General features: G+C 48.5%; 1 protein-coding gene across 6 annotated transcripts in view; it reads right to left on the bottom strand.

Annotated features, from left to right (window-relative positions):
• Ccdc88c (coiled-coil domain containing 88C) overlaps positions 1 to 11770 on the bottom strand; it is a 124543-nt gene that overhangs the window by 21208 nt on the left and 91565 nt on the right. For all 6 annotated transcript variants that reach the window (XM_017795246.2, XM_017795249.2, XM_017795248.2 and 3 more), the window contains exons 16-22: positions 10168 to 10292; positions 8651 to 8792; positions 7607 to 7798; positions 6379 to 6540; positions 5078 to 5355; positions 3184 to 3327; positions 1097 to 1283 (exon numbers count right to left, since the gene is read on the bottom strand). In XM_017795246.2, the coding sequence (XP_017650735.1) occupies positions 1097 to 1283; positions 3184 to 3327; positions 5078 to 5355; positions 6379 to 6540; positions 7607 to 7798; positions 8651 to 8792; positions 10168 to 10292 (1230 nt within the window). The remainder of the gene's footprint in view (positions 1 to 1096; positions 1284 to 3183; positions 3328 to 5077; positions 5356 to 6378; positions 6541 to 7606; positions 7799 to 8650; positions 8793 to 10167; positions 10293 to 11770) is intronic.

Genomic DNA, 11770 nt, shown 5'->3' with positions numbered 1-11770 from the left:
TTATTTTGATATATCACAGTGAAAGATTTATCGTCCTCTTTTTTTTTTTTTTTAAAAAAAAAAAAAAAAAAAAAAAAAAAAAAAAAAAAAAAGGACGTTAAGAACCATTCTTTGTCTGTGGGCTGTGCAAAAACAGGCAGCAAGAAAGCATGCCACTCCTTCCTCTTCACTCACCTCTACATTTCTCACCCAATATCTAATAAAAGGATCTGAAATTTACTTTTCTTGAAAATTATTATACAGAGTTTTTGAGTATATAGTGAGTAGAACTAGAAAGGAAAAGTTGGTGAGACCATTTCCTTCACTGGGCCATTTCTTTTAGGGCCAAGGAGATGGCTCAGTATAAAAGCCAGTCATGCAAGTCCGATATACAAACACACACGAACATGAACACACATGTGCATCTCTATACACGTGAATATGTACACAGATATACACCACTATACACACGAACATGCACACACATGTACATCTATACACACACAAACATATGCACAGATATAGAGGCATACACACATACACACTGCAACAGTGGTTCCCAGTAGATGAGGGTTCCCCCTATCCCACTGGGGCTCTACAGGGCACTGGCTCAAGGTCTCTCATCCTTTATGGGTAAGCCTAGATTTGACTGGGTGCCTGCAGACTAGGCAGCTCACCAACCTGGGGCTGAGGTTTTCTCACTTTTGATGTCTACCAGGGATGTCCCAAAGGTCAGGTAGGACCCACCTGCTCTTCTCAGTCTCTCTCTGTATAGGGGTCTGTCTGAGATCCTATTTGAAGAGAGGGTTTTGCTGCCTATGACAATCATATCCAATCCAGCATCTAGACTCCCAACCAGGACCCACACCAGGCAGCCATATGCAAATACAGGTCATTCCGCTAGTACAGCTGGCTAATGAAATGAGGGGGTACAGAAGACAGTGTCACCATGGCTACGAGGATCAGAACCCACAGTCAACCTCAGGGAGCAAAGGTCAGGCAAGGTTGGCCTCTGAGACGTGCCTACGACAGGTGGCACTATGCTCATCTCAGCCCCAAAGCCACTCCTGTCTCAAAGCAGACACCCAAGAGGAGTGTCAGCCCCTCACTGCCTCACCTCACAGTGGTTGTCCAGCTTGGTCAGTGAGATGTCCATGCTCTGGTGCTGTTCCTTCAGCTCATCGAAGCGTGCCTGCCAGCGGTTCAGCTCTAGCTGAGAGCTGTTCAGCGAGGTCTTCAGCTCCTTGGTGTGGGCGTGGAGCTCCTCATACTCCCCCTTTAGCTGGTGGTGCAGGAAACTGATCCTAGGGGAGAGAGCCACAGGGCAGAGGAGATAACAGTGCTCCAAAGAAACAGAAGTTGAGGCCCAGGGCTCTGCACCTGTTCTGATGGTGGTGGACTGTGCAACCTCACACAGAGCTACAACCCTCTCGTGTGCAAAGTCAGAACACTAAAGGAAATTGCTGCCTTTCAAACTGTGTTCTTCGGGGTTCTCTGAGGGCACCCCTGGCGTGTTGGGATAGGCAGGCAGGCAGGCTAAGATACTGGCCTCAACAGGATACCACAGCTACCAGCCTTTCAACGTTACCATTTGTTGTTCTGATGTGCTTGGAAAAAATAATTGTGCTATTACAAAAAAAAATTTTAAGCAGAAAGTCCTATTTTTTCCTTTTTAAAATTCTATGCCCAGATCTTCTTCCCAATTCTAAGGGGCTTTCTAATTTCAACTCCTAAGATCATAGAATGGGATGAACTGTAAGGTCCTACAAAAACCCACTATAATCACCGTCATCTTAAATTCCATTAGCTGGCTTCTCAGAAAACTTGAATCTTGGGCTGGAGAGATGGCTCAGCAGTGAAGAGCACACACTGCTCTTGCACAGGACCCATGTCAGGCAGTTCACAACCCATCCTGTAACTCCAGCTCCAGGGGTCTCTGATGCCTCTGGCCTCTCAGGGTACCTGCACTCATATGCACATACCTATACACATATACACAATTTTAAAAATAAAAATAACTCTTTAAAAAAATAAAACGTGAAACTGAAAGCTCAGTTCCCGTGGATTGATTTGAACATAGATGTACCTTGTTTGACCTGGATGGTTTTATTGAAAATAACGCACAAAACCAAATTCACTGTCAACATCCAACAACTGGAAGTTTCACATCTGCATCCAGGTACCTAGCCTCTCTGAGAGAAGAAACAGGAATGACCTGACATGGGGCAGCCTGCACTCAGTCCAGGCAGGGCTCTTTTCCATCTCACAGTCTGTGCCCACTGGGGCATTGTTTCCCCTATGGGCTTCACCTGTCTGGTCACTTGAGGCACCTGGGTTTGTAATCCCCACTACATGCTGACTGATATAAGGAGGAGGGTCAGCAGCCTTTCACCTTATCAAAACTCTGAAATCAGAGAAGACCTGGATTCAACCCTAACTCGCTTCTCACTAAAGCATTAACCTTGAGTGAGTTATCTGACCTGAGCCCACTTCCAGATCTATAAAACAAAAAGGGCCTAATAAGAAGCAGTTCTGTTCTGTAAAACTGCTGCCAACAGTGGATCAGCGAATAGTGAACCTTGCTCTGAAGGAAAACACAGGGCTCACCAGACTTTTTTCAACAGATCAAGAGGCAGTTTCAGGTGGGTGGCATTTTATGTAACACACACCTTGGTGACCCCAGCCTGGCTAAGCTTATCTAACACAACAGGCACATTTTTTCCATCGCCATTCTGCACTCAGGGACAATCAGGATGCACTTGAGCACTAAGTCTGGGAATTATTTACACAGCAAGAATACTACCCAAAGCGCAAAACACCAAAGACCCACCACTAAATAGGTTCTGAGACAGACTTTTGTTCATGGGGGGGAGAGATGAAACAAACCCCACAAGTTTGTACAATTATGGTTATAATAAACGCTAGTGAGGTGAATCTGTGACTAAGGAGGCCCACAGCAGCCCCTTCCTGAGAGTGATGGGCTCACAGCTGAGGACGAATATGCCTATCCTGACACATGATACACCTGCATCCTATACCACCTCAGTATTCCCATCACAGCCACTAACTGGGACAGCTCTGACCTCCTTTATGTCAATGCCACACAGTTTATGAAAACATGAAGTCAGTTGTTGAGTGACACTGCTCTGAACAGACTTCTGGGTGTCACTGCCCTAGGCTAGGTAGGAATGCCTGAATGCTCACCTGTCTAGCTCTCCCCGAAGCCTCTGGTTCTCAGTCGTGGCTATGGCGTTGGTCCTCTGCTCCTGCTGCAGTGCCTCCCGCTCAGTGCTCAGCACTTTCTCCAGCTCCTCCAGCTCTGCCTTATGCTTCAGCAAGTCACTGTGCCTGTTAGAGAAAACACCCATTGGGACCACGACACATGCTTTCTCTACCAAAAGCAACTCATACTCCAGGAAACTGTAGCAAGCCCTCTGAAATAAGGGAATCCCTCTGGAACCTTTTCTCTGTATAGTGTGGGGACAGGGCAGGGCACTAGTGAGAGGCTGGACATTAGGGAAACAGGACTAGCACTGTGAGAGTAGAATTGGCCAGCACCCACCTAGGGGCCCAGAGTCCTCTTCCGTCTCCTAGCTCTCCTGTCAGCAGCCCTTCTTTGGGTTACCTGAGAGCCTGAAGGCTGCACTCTGAACTCAGACACTTTTCTATTTTAGGGAATCACATTATGAAGTGGTTCATTAAACATGAATAAGATCTAAAGGAAATCGCAGAATAAACAGCCAGATTCCACTGTGTGGAGCAGCTAATCCCTTCTCACACTCTTTCCCCACCCTGCATGGGAGCCTGTTCCTGCTGGGCCCTCCTGGGGGTTAAGAGGCTGTACCCACCTCCCCCCAGGGTTTGAATTTTCTCTTCTTCACTCAGTCCTTGTAGGTGGCGGCTGCCGCTAGGGGGCAGCAGAGCACAAGGTGGATCCCTATATGGAAATCCCCCGTGACACTGTGCCATGCCTAGCTGTCCTGCTGGGGTGGGCTCAAAAGAAATGCCACCAACAGGGGAATTCAGCACAGGAAGGGGACAATGGTGCTCTCCTGCTCCACTCGAGTCTGAAGGTCTTGTTTTTGGAGGAGCCTTCCTCTGATACATATCTCCCCAGCCTGTGGAGAGGACATGGGTCCCATCCCTTTGGATCCGGCTGCACATGCCCAGGGGCCTGGAATCCTCAGTGCATGGGCAAGAGCTCAGTCAAAATTGGGTGACTTAATGACACAGGGCCCAGAACCTGGGACTTGTAAGTGCAAAAAATTAACATGTACACATTTCAATGCATGCAAATTTTACCTTTCTAAAAAATGTGTGTGCATGCAAAGCAGCAGGTGCAGACAAAAGATGGCAATGTGGGCAACTGTGGGAAATGGGCAACTGGGACTCACAGGGTACCTCTCCCTCCCTTCCTGCCTTTACCTCCCAACTGTGTTGAGATTACAGATGTGGAATTCCATTATGCTACACTTGTTTGCATTAAACAGTTAACACAATCGAAGGGCCCCACCCCATAAAGGCAAGCAATCTAGACCTCGACTGAAGAGTGGGGTAGGCACACTCTTGCACAATGGTACTAGGAGAATTTTCCCAGGGGTGCAGGCCAGGCCAGGAGAGGAGAAGGAATAAGAGAGAATTCTTAGAGAATGGGTCTTCAAGTGTCCACACTGGGCCACCAGGACCCAAGGCAAGACACTGTAACTCTTCTCCCCAGAGTCCCCTGCCAATGAATCCCTGGCTGGACAAACTTCAAGCTGCTGAAGGTGACGTTTTATTTACTTCCCTTTGGGAAGGCTTAGGTGCTCTAACAATGGGAAGCAGCAAGCCAAAAGGAAACACAGTGGGAGAGACAGAGGTGCATACAGGCCTCAGGAAAGACCCGTATCCTCTGAGCTAGCCTGACTGGCAGACCAGTCTGGCTCCTCTACAGGCTGTACACTGCCCTCTCCGGCCCCTCTAAAGGTTGCACCTCTGTATCCTCAGCCTCCCTGTCTCCAGGCTCTACTTTGGTGCCCTGTGTATCCCTTTGTCTCCTTAGACCCTGGCTCTGCCTCCCCCTGCTTCTTAGGTTCCAATTCTGCCTCCCAGGCCCCACCTCTCTCCCAGATCCTTATGCTCCAGCTCCAGGTTCCGGTGCAGAGTCTTCAAGCAGCTGTGTTGGCGGATGAGGGCTTCGTATTCCGAGGACTGGCGCTCGTGCAGGGAACCCAAGTGCTCATGGTCCTGAAGCAGGGCCTCATAGGCAGCTGCCAGCTGCTCCTGCTGCCGCTGCAGGCCCTCGTGCTCAGCCTCCTTGGCCGTCTGCTGGCTCTGCAGCAGCGTGTACTGCGCACTGAGTGCTGCGCTCTGCGAGTTCAGTGTGGAATTCTCCACCTGCAGGGAGAGCAGAGCCCTGTGTGTAGTGAGCAAGCCAGGGGACCTCGAGGCAGGCTAGGCCCAGGGCAATGCCACCAGAACTTCAGGACCTGCTCTAGGAGGGGCCTAAGTGGCAAAAATGGACCAAGGAATGGTGTTGTCAACCTGAGCTACGTCTAGAAGTTACATCCTTTCTCTATAACCCCTCACATGCTCTTGATTATTTTTTAAAGCTTATTTTCTAGAACAAGTCAACGTGAAATCTCTAAGGATAGAGAATACCAGGCAACACTGTCAACCAACCTAACAAAACTGATTTCTATTTACCTACATTTGTGGTACCAGGAGTTGAACCGAAGACTCTGTGCATACTGCATGTTTTACTCATGGGCCACACCGGAGCCCCTGATTTTTTTTAATAGAGCACACTAATATAACCCCAAACATTAGGAAATTAAACAGGAATCACAACTATCCTGACATTAAAACAAAGACTTTTACCAAGACAAAACAAAAAGCCAACATCCTATTTTCTTATTTTAACAAAACAAACCCAAGCTCTTTGCCAAATAAGTTTCCTGTTTATTGTCCCTTTCCCATAAGTAAGCTATTTCCAACTTTTCTTAGAAATTAATGATTTTAGAAGATTTTCCCCACCATCTACTGACCATTAAGTTAAAAGTGGCCTGAGACACTGGTCCTACTGGCTGCGCCTGACAGCTGGGAGCCCCTTCAGTGCCCCATTTCCCCTTGGAACTGAAAACTGACATCAGCTTCATACAGCTGTCAGGTTCTACTGTACAGTAAGCTGTCTAACTGTTCAATGAAGCTTATCTGATTTCCAAATCTCTCTCTTTTGTAACATGTGAACTGAAAAGCAGAGAAATGAGGGTTTTTTAGCTCGGCAGCTCTAGGCCCAGTCACGGATTAAAATGTCTCATGAGTCACTACCACCTTCAAAGACCATCTACCATAAACCTTTTAACTACCCAGTTCCTAGATCCCCCGTTTGGGGAACAGTCCTTCAGGGGTCCTGGGTACCTGTAGCTTGGCGGTCTGGGTTTGCAACGTGGTAGTGTGCTCCTGCAGGAAGGCGCTCTGCTTCTGCAGCGTCAGGATCTGGCTGCTGAAGGACACGTTCTGCGTCTCCAGGTGCTGCAGCTGCTCCTTCAGTAGCTGCTTCTCGGCCTGAAGAGCTGCGTTCTAGGGGCAGAGATGCACAGGCCAATCAAACACAATGATCCAGGATGCTCTCCCTGGCCACAGGCACTAGGATTATATAGCAGTCTTGGGCGGATGCAGGCCAGAGCCAGGGTCCCCATATAAGAAGTAACCCTTTCCCTCTTTGAAATGGACAATCAATAGAATTTTTTAAAACAAGACAATATATTATAGGAGTTACCTCTACCACCTGAGGTGAGTGGGGAGCCAGGGCACACTGGCGTGAAAGTCATGTTCATCCATTCCCCTTCAATGTTTTCCTTTCTTTTCTATGGTATGGAAAACCCCAGGTGCTTTTCTGTGAGCTGGAGCTACCTCCCACTGCCCAAAAATCTGAGTCTCTCAGAGGATGGGGAGTCACAGTCCTCAACAATAGCTGTCCCTACCTTGGAGACAGCAGGTGTGACAGGGTGCTTCACAGTACTAATAAGGACCATGCTGACCAGCCAGCCAGGCTAGGGGCAGGACCCAGGGGCTGCAGTGGTGCTTCCCCTTATTAGCCTGTGGGGAAAGCCTCTGAAGTTCTTGTTGAGGCTTGCTGAAAATCATCGCAACTGACTTCATAAAGTCATTGTGAAGAATCAAAACCAGAGAGACACACAAGCACTGGAAAGCTTTTTCTGTTAAGGGCCAATGGTAAACATGTGAAGGCTGCCATTAAAGTGGGAAAGCAGTCCAGATCACATGTAAATAAAAGGTGTGCTTGCATTTCAATAAAGCTTTATTTAGACACAACTGGGGCTGTGGTACACAGCATTAGGATGCAGCTCTGGAAGACCCAACACTATAGGACTAGAGTCTGGTGGACAAGCTACAGGCCAGGTCCTGTTACAGCAGGCAGGGCAATTCAAACCAGGAAACTGGGTGTCCCCCTTATGTTAGAAACTCTGAAGGGACCGGCCAGGACAACTGAACAAGTACCCTACCAGGTCCAATACACCCCAACAGACTGTCATCCTATGTTCTTTATAGTGAGGACAGGCTCTCGGGGTGGTTATTAACAAGATGGTCGCTTCGTATACGACTAGGGCCAGGGCATCCCACTCACACTGCGCTCCAGCTCGATGGCTCGGTCCTTCACCCGGAGCAGCTCCATGGTGGCCTCCTTGTGGCTGGGCCCCCAAGCAACCTCCTCTTGGTGACTGGTGACCAACTTGGCCACAGGATGTTTCAGCAAGTTCTGTGCCTGTTCACCATCCTCCTGGGTTTGCCTGAGCTGCTGCTCCCGTTCCTCCTTCATCTGTAGACACAGTAGTGGGACACAGGCTCAGGCAGAAGGCATGCAGAAGCCTCTAACAGCTAGAGAGCCCTTCACCCAAGCCCCAGACACCTACCCACTCGTCCCCTGGGTGGGGCTAGCCAGACGCCCTCTTTTTGCTGTGTTTTCCCCAAGAGGACAGGAAGGGTAAGGTCCTGAATTCATGCCTGCCTCAGTCCCTACCTTAGCCACATGACTGACAGATCTTATTGCTTGCCTGAGCCTCCACAGTTTACCCTATACAACAGAGGCAAGACTAGGTACTTTCATTGGTGGTCATACATCTTACAGAATCCCTGCCATCTCTGGATCTGCCTGGCTCTAGACTCCAATTCAACCCTAAAGCCAATGTGTTCAAAAGGGAGGGGTGGAAGAGCATGTATATATGGAGATCACATGCATGGAGTGTACCCCGAGGTGGAGAGTAACTATACCTACATGTGTGGAAAGTGTGTATATGAGGGCTGAAAACATGCTTCTATGTATATGGAGTGTGTACATGTGTTTCCCCATGTTGTGTGTGTGTCCAAGAGGTGATGAATGTATTCTTAGAAGCCCCTGTCCCATCTAAGGATGCTTATGAGCCTGCAGGTCTTTGCTTGGTGCCCTATGCTCAGTTTCATGTACCCACATCCCACCTAGAGGCGCAGGACTGTCCTCAGCTGCTGCCTCCTTCACCCCCACCTCTGGCTCTGTCCTGCCCAACTCCTATATCCCCAGAGCCCTGTGGCTCATTCACATCTGCTCTAGGACACAGGTGTCCACATTGCCTCTGGCTGCCCTTCGGAGGGAACGGCAGAGGCCTGACAGGTGAGACCCCAGTCCGGCCCTCACCATCTGCAGTTCAATCTGTAGCTGGTGATTCAGGCTGGCTTTCTCTTCCACCTGAGCCTCCAAGAACACAATCTTTTCTTCTTTCATGGCCAGTGCTGTTTTTAATGCTGATTCATTTCTGCCTTCTAAAATCTTGTATTTTCTGGGAAATATAAAGACACAATAGTATGGTTTGCATGCCCCTTCAACCCCACTGCCATCTCCCTGTGGCTAACACATACTTTTTTTTCCACTAAGCTGCGTTCCTGACCACATGTAGAGGGTGAGTGACCCCGGGGCCCTGGGAGCCAAACGTAATGCCTTGAGTCCTTCCTGGGGCACCTTAACGGAGATATCTATACAGCATCACACAAAACACCCCTGCTACATTTTACAGCTACTGCCTTAGAGGTGTCATACTGTGGGCACTTTATAGATGGGAAAGCTGACTCTTTGGGAAGGTTATGCAATCTGCCTGAGGTCATAGTGCTAAGTATGTGGTAGGTCTACAGCCTTTCCACCATACCAGACAGACATCAAAACAGGCATGTGGGTCTCACTAGTTACAAATCCAGGAAAAGTTCCAGAGACTAGATTTTCTTGAAAGGGGAAGGGGGGGAGAGGGAGAGGGAGAGGGGGAGGGGAAGGGGGGGAGAGGGAGAGAGAGAGAGAGAGAGAGAGAGTTAAAGCAACAGGGTAAAGGAAAACAGTAGAGGAACAAAAATACACTGTATTGGGAAGTAGAGCAAAATAATACCTAAACTTACAGCTATATAAAAGACATAGGCCACTGGGGGGGAGAGGGGGAGGGAGAGGGAGAGGGAGAGGGAGAGGGACTGTTCAAAAAAGCATGGCTAGGAAAAAGGACAACAAATCCAGCTAAAAAGACAAGGTCTTGGGCCATTCTTGGGGCTAGAGGTACATGTCACCGTAGATAGCCTAGCATGCAAGGAGCCCTGGGTTCAATTCTCAGCACCACAGTCTCTGTATCACAAACAACCTCCTATGTCTCCTTGAGACCCTCAAGGGACAAGACCTGGATTATGATGGACAGGTTCAAAGATCCACATCACACATTGTGGCTAATCTTGGTTGTCAACCTTGATAGATCAGGGAAGAGGGAACCTCAAGTGAGGAACTGTTTCCATCAGACTGACCTGTGGCACAGTTGTGGGACATTTTCTTGTTTGCTAACTCATATAGAAGGGCCTAGTGGGCAGTGCCACCCCTAGGCAGGTGGACCTGGGATGTAAGAAAAGCAAGCCAGTAAGCAGCATCCCTTCTAATCTCTGCTTCAGTTCCTGCCTCCAGGTTCCTGCCTTGGCTTCCCACAAGGATGGACTGATGGGACAGGTAAGTCAAATAAACCTTTTCCTCTTCAAGTTGGTTTTGGTCAACATGTTCATCATAGAAATGGGAAAGTAATGAGGACACACAGTGACCCCAGCTGTGAAGAATAAACTCAGGCCTCAGGCTGAGGACACATGGAACTCAGACTTAGGAGCCAGGGGAGAGCTACCAGGCGGGGATTTCCTCACGTGTCACTATGGCTGTCATCCTGCAGCAGCAGCTCCTTGCTGAGGCCAACCTTCTCCAGCTCCTGGCTCAGTTTGTCTACCTCACTGGTCAGCTGCTGGCTCTTCAACTTCTCTAGCACCAGGTCCTGTAACATAGGACACATCACTGTGGATGGAAGTCTGGCAGAGGCACACATCAGGGAGACTAGGACCTCTTAAAGGTGTCACAGTTCCAAGCCACTTCTCAAAACCTGGCTGCCTCAGATGTTGAGAGAGCTAGGCAGGCAGGCTAGGTGACAAGATCAGTTCTCAGAATGTTCCACCAGAAGAAGGGGAATGGTCACCTTTTTCCAGCCCTCCTGGTGGTGGGAACAGACCATGTGGCAACATGTGAAGGAGGGCTCCAAAATGTTCTCCTCCAGAATGTTCTGGAAATAACCCTTGTTTTGACCTTAGTAGTGGGAATGACCTCTGCTAATGTGCTTTATTTTTTGTCTTTTTTTGAGACAAGGTTTCCCTGTAGCCCCAGCTGGCCTCGAAATCACAGAGATCTGCCTGCCTCTGCCTCTCAAGTGCTGGGTCAAAAGGTTTGTACCACCACACCCAGCATATGATTGACTTTAAAAAAAAATTGTATTATTAATTTTTTATACGTATGAGTGTATTGCTTGCATGTGATGTAAATGCACCTGTGCTGTGCCATGCCTGTGGTAGTCAGAAGAGGGCATCGAATTCCCCTGAAACTGGAGTTATGGACAGTTGTTAGCCGCCATGTGGGTGCTGGGAAATCGAACCTGGGTCCTCTGCAAGAGCAGCCAGTGCTCTTAACCACTAAGCCATCTCTTCAGTCCAACTGCCTTTTTAAAAACCAATTTAGCAAATAATAAAATATTCAATGTAGGCAATGCAACAAAAAAAAGCAAAGAGAGGGAAAGAGGGTTTTTTTGTTGTATTGAGACAGGGTCTCAGGCAACCCAGGCAGGCTTTGAACTTGCTAATAGCTGAGGATGACCCTGAACTTCTGATCTTCCTGCTTCTATCCACTAAAATTACAGAGGTGCACTACCATACTTAGTTTTATTGGTGCTGGAGATCCAACCTAGGGTTTCATGCATGCTAGGCAAGCATGTGTCCAACAAAGCCACATCCCTGTCCTTGAAGGATCTTACTTTTCAGATTGTGTGTGTTGACCTCAGGACTCACCTCCCCTTTGCTTCTACCCTCCTGTGGGTCTCTGAAGACAGCTACCATATTCTACCTGGTGTCACCACTTTTCCCATGCATACCTATCTCTCCTACCAAATCACAGGCCACATGGTACCCACTCCCTCAAATACCAGGTGACCAGCTCTGGCCAGGGGCTGTGGGTTAGAGTAACATGAATCAGTTCCTGATGGAAGCATGGAAGAGCCGGCATGTATCTTTTGGCAGCCTTCAAACCTGCCACAGCCATAGTCCAAGTCTGGTGTTGAGATGATGGAGCTTAGGGCCAGGTGTGGTGGTGTGCACCTGCAATTCCAGCACTGCAGACTGAGACAAGAGACGCAAGAGTTCAAAGCTAGCTTGGGCTATACAGGAGTTCCAGACTAACCTGAAATATAACAAGAATCCTGTTTCAAAAACA

This window comes from Nannospalax galili, unplaced genomic scaffold (assembly GCF_000622305.1).
Source record: "Nannospalax galili isolate Female #2095 unplaced genomic scaffold, S.galili_v1.0 scaffold107, whole genome shotgun sequence".
Classification (NCBI taxonomy): domain Eukaryota; kingdom Metazoa; phylum Chordata; class Mammalia; order Rodentia; family Spalacidae; genus Nannospalax; species Nannospalax galili.
This window is presented reverse-complemented; position numbering and strand designations above follow the sequence as displayed.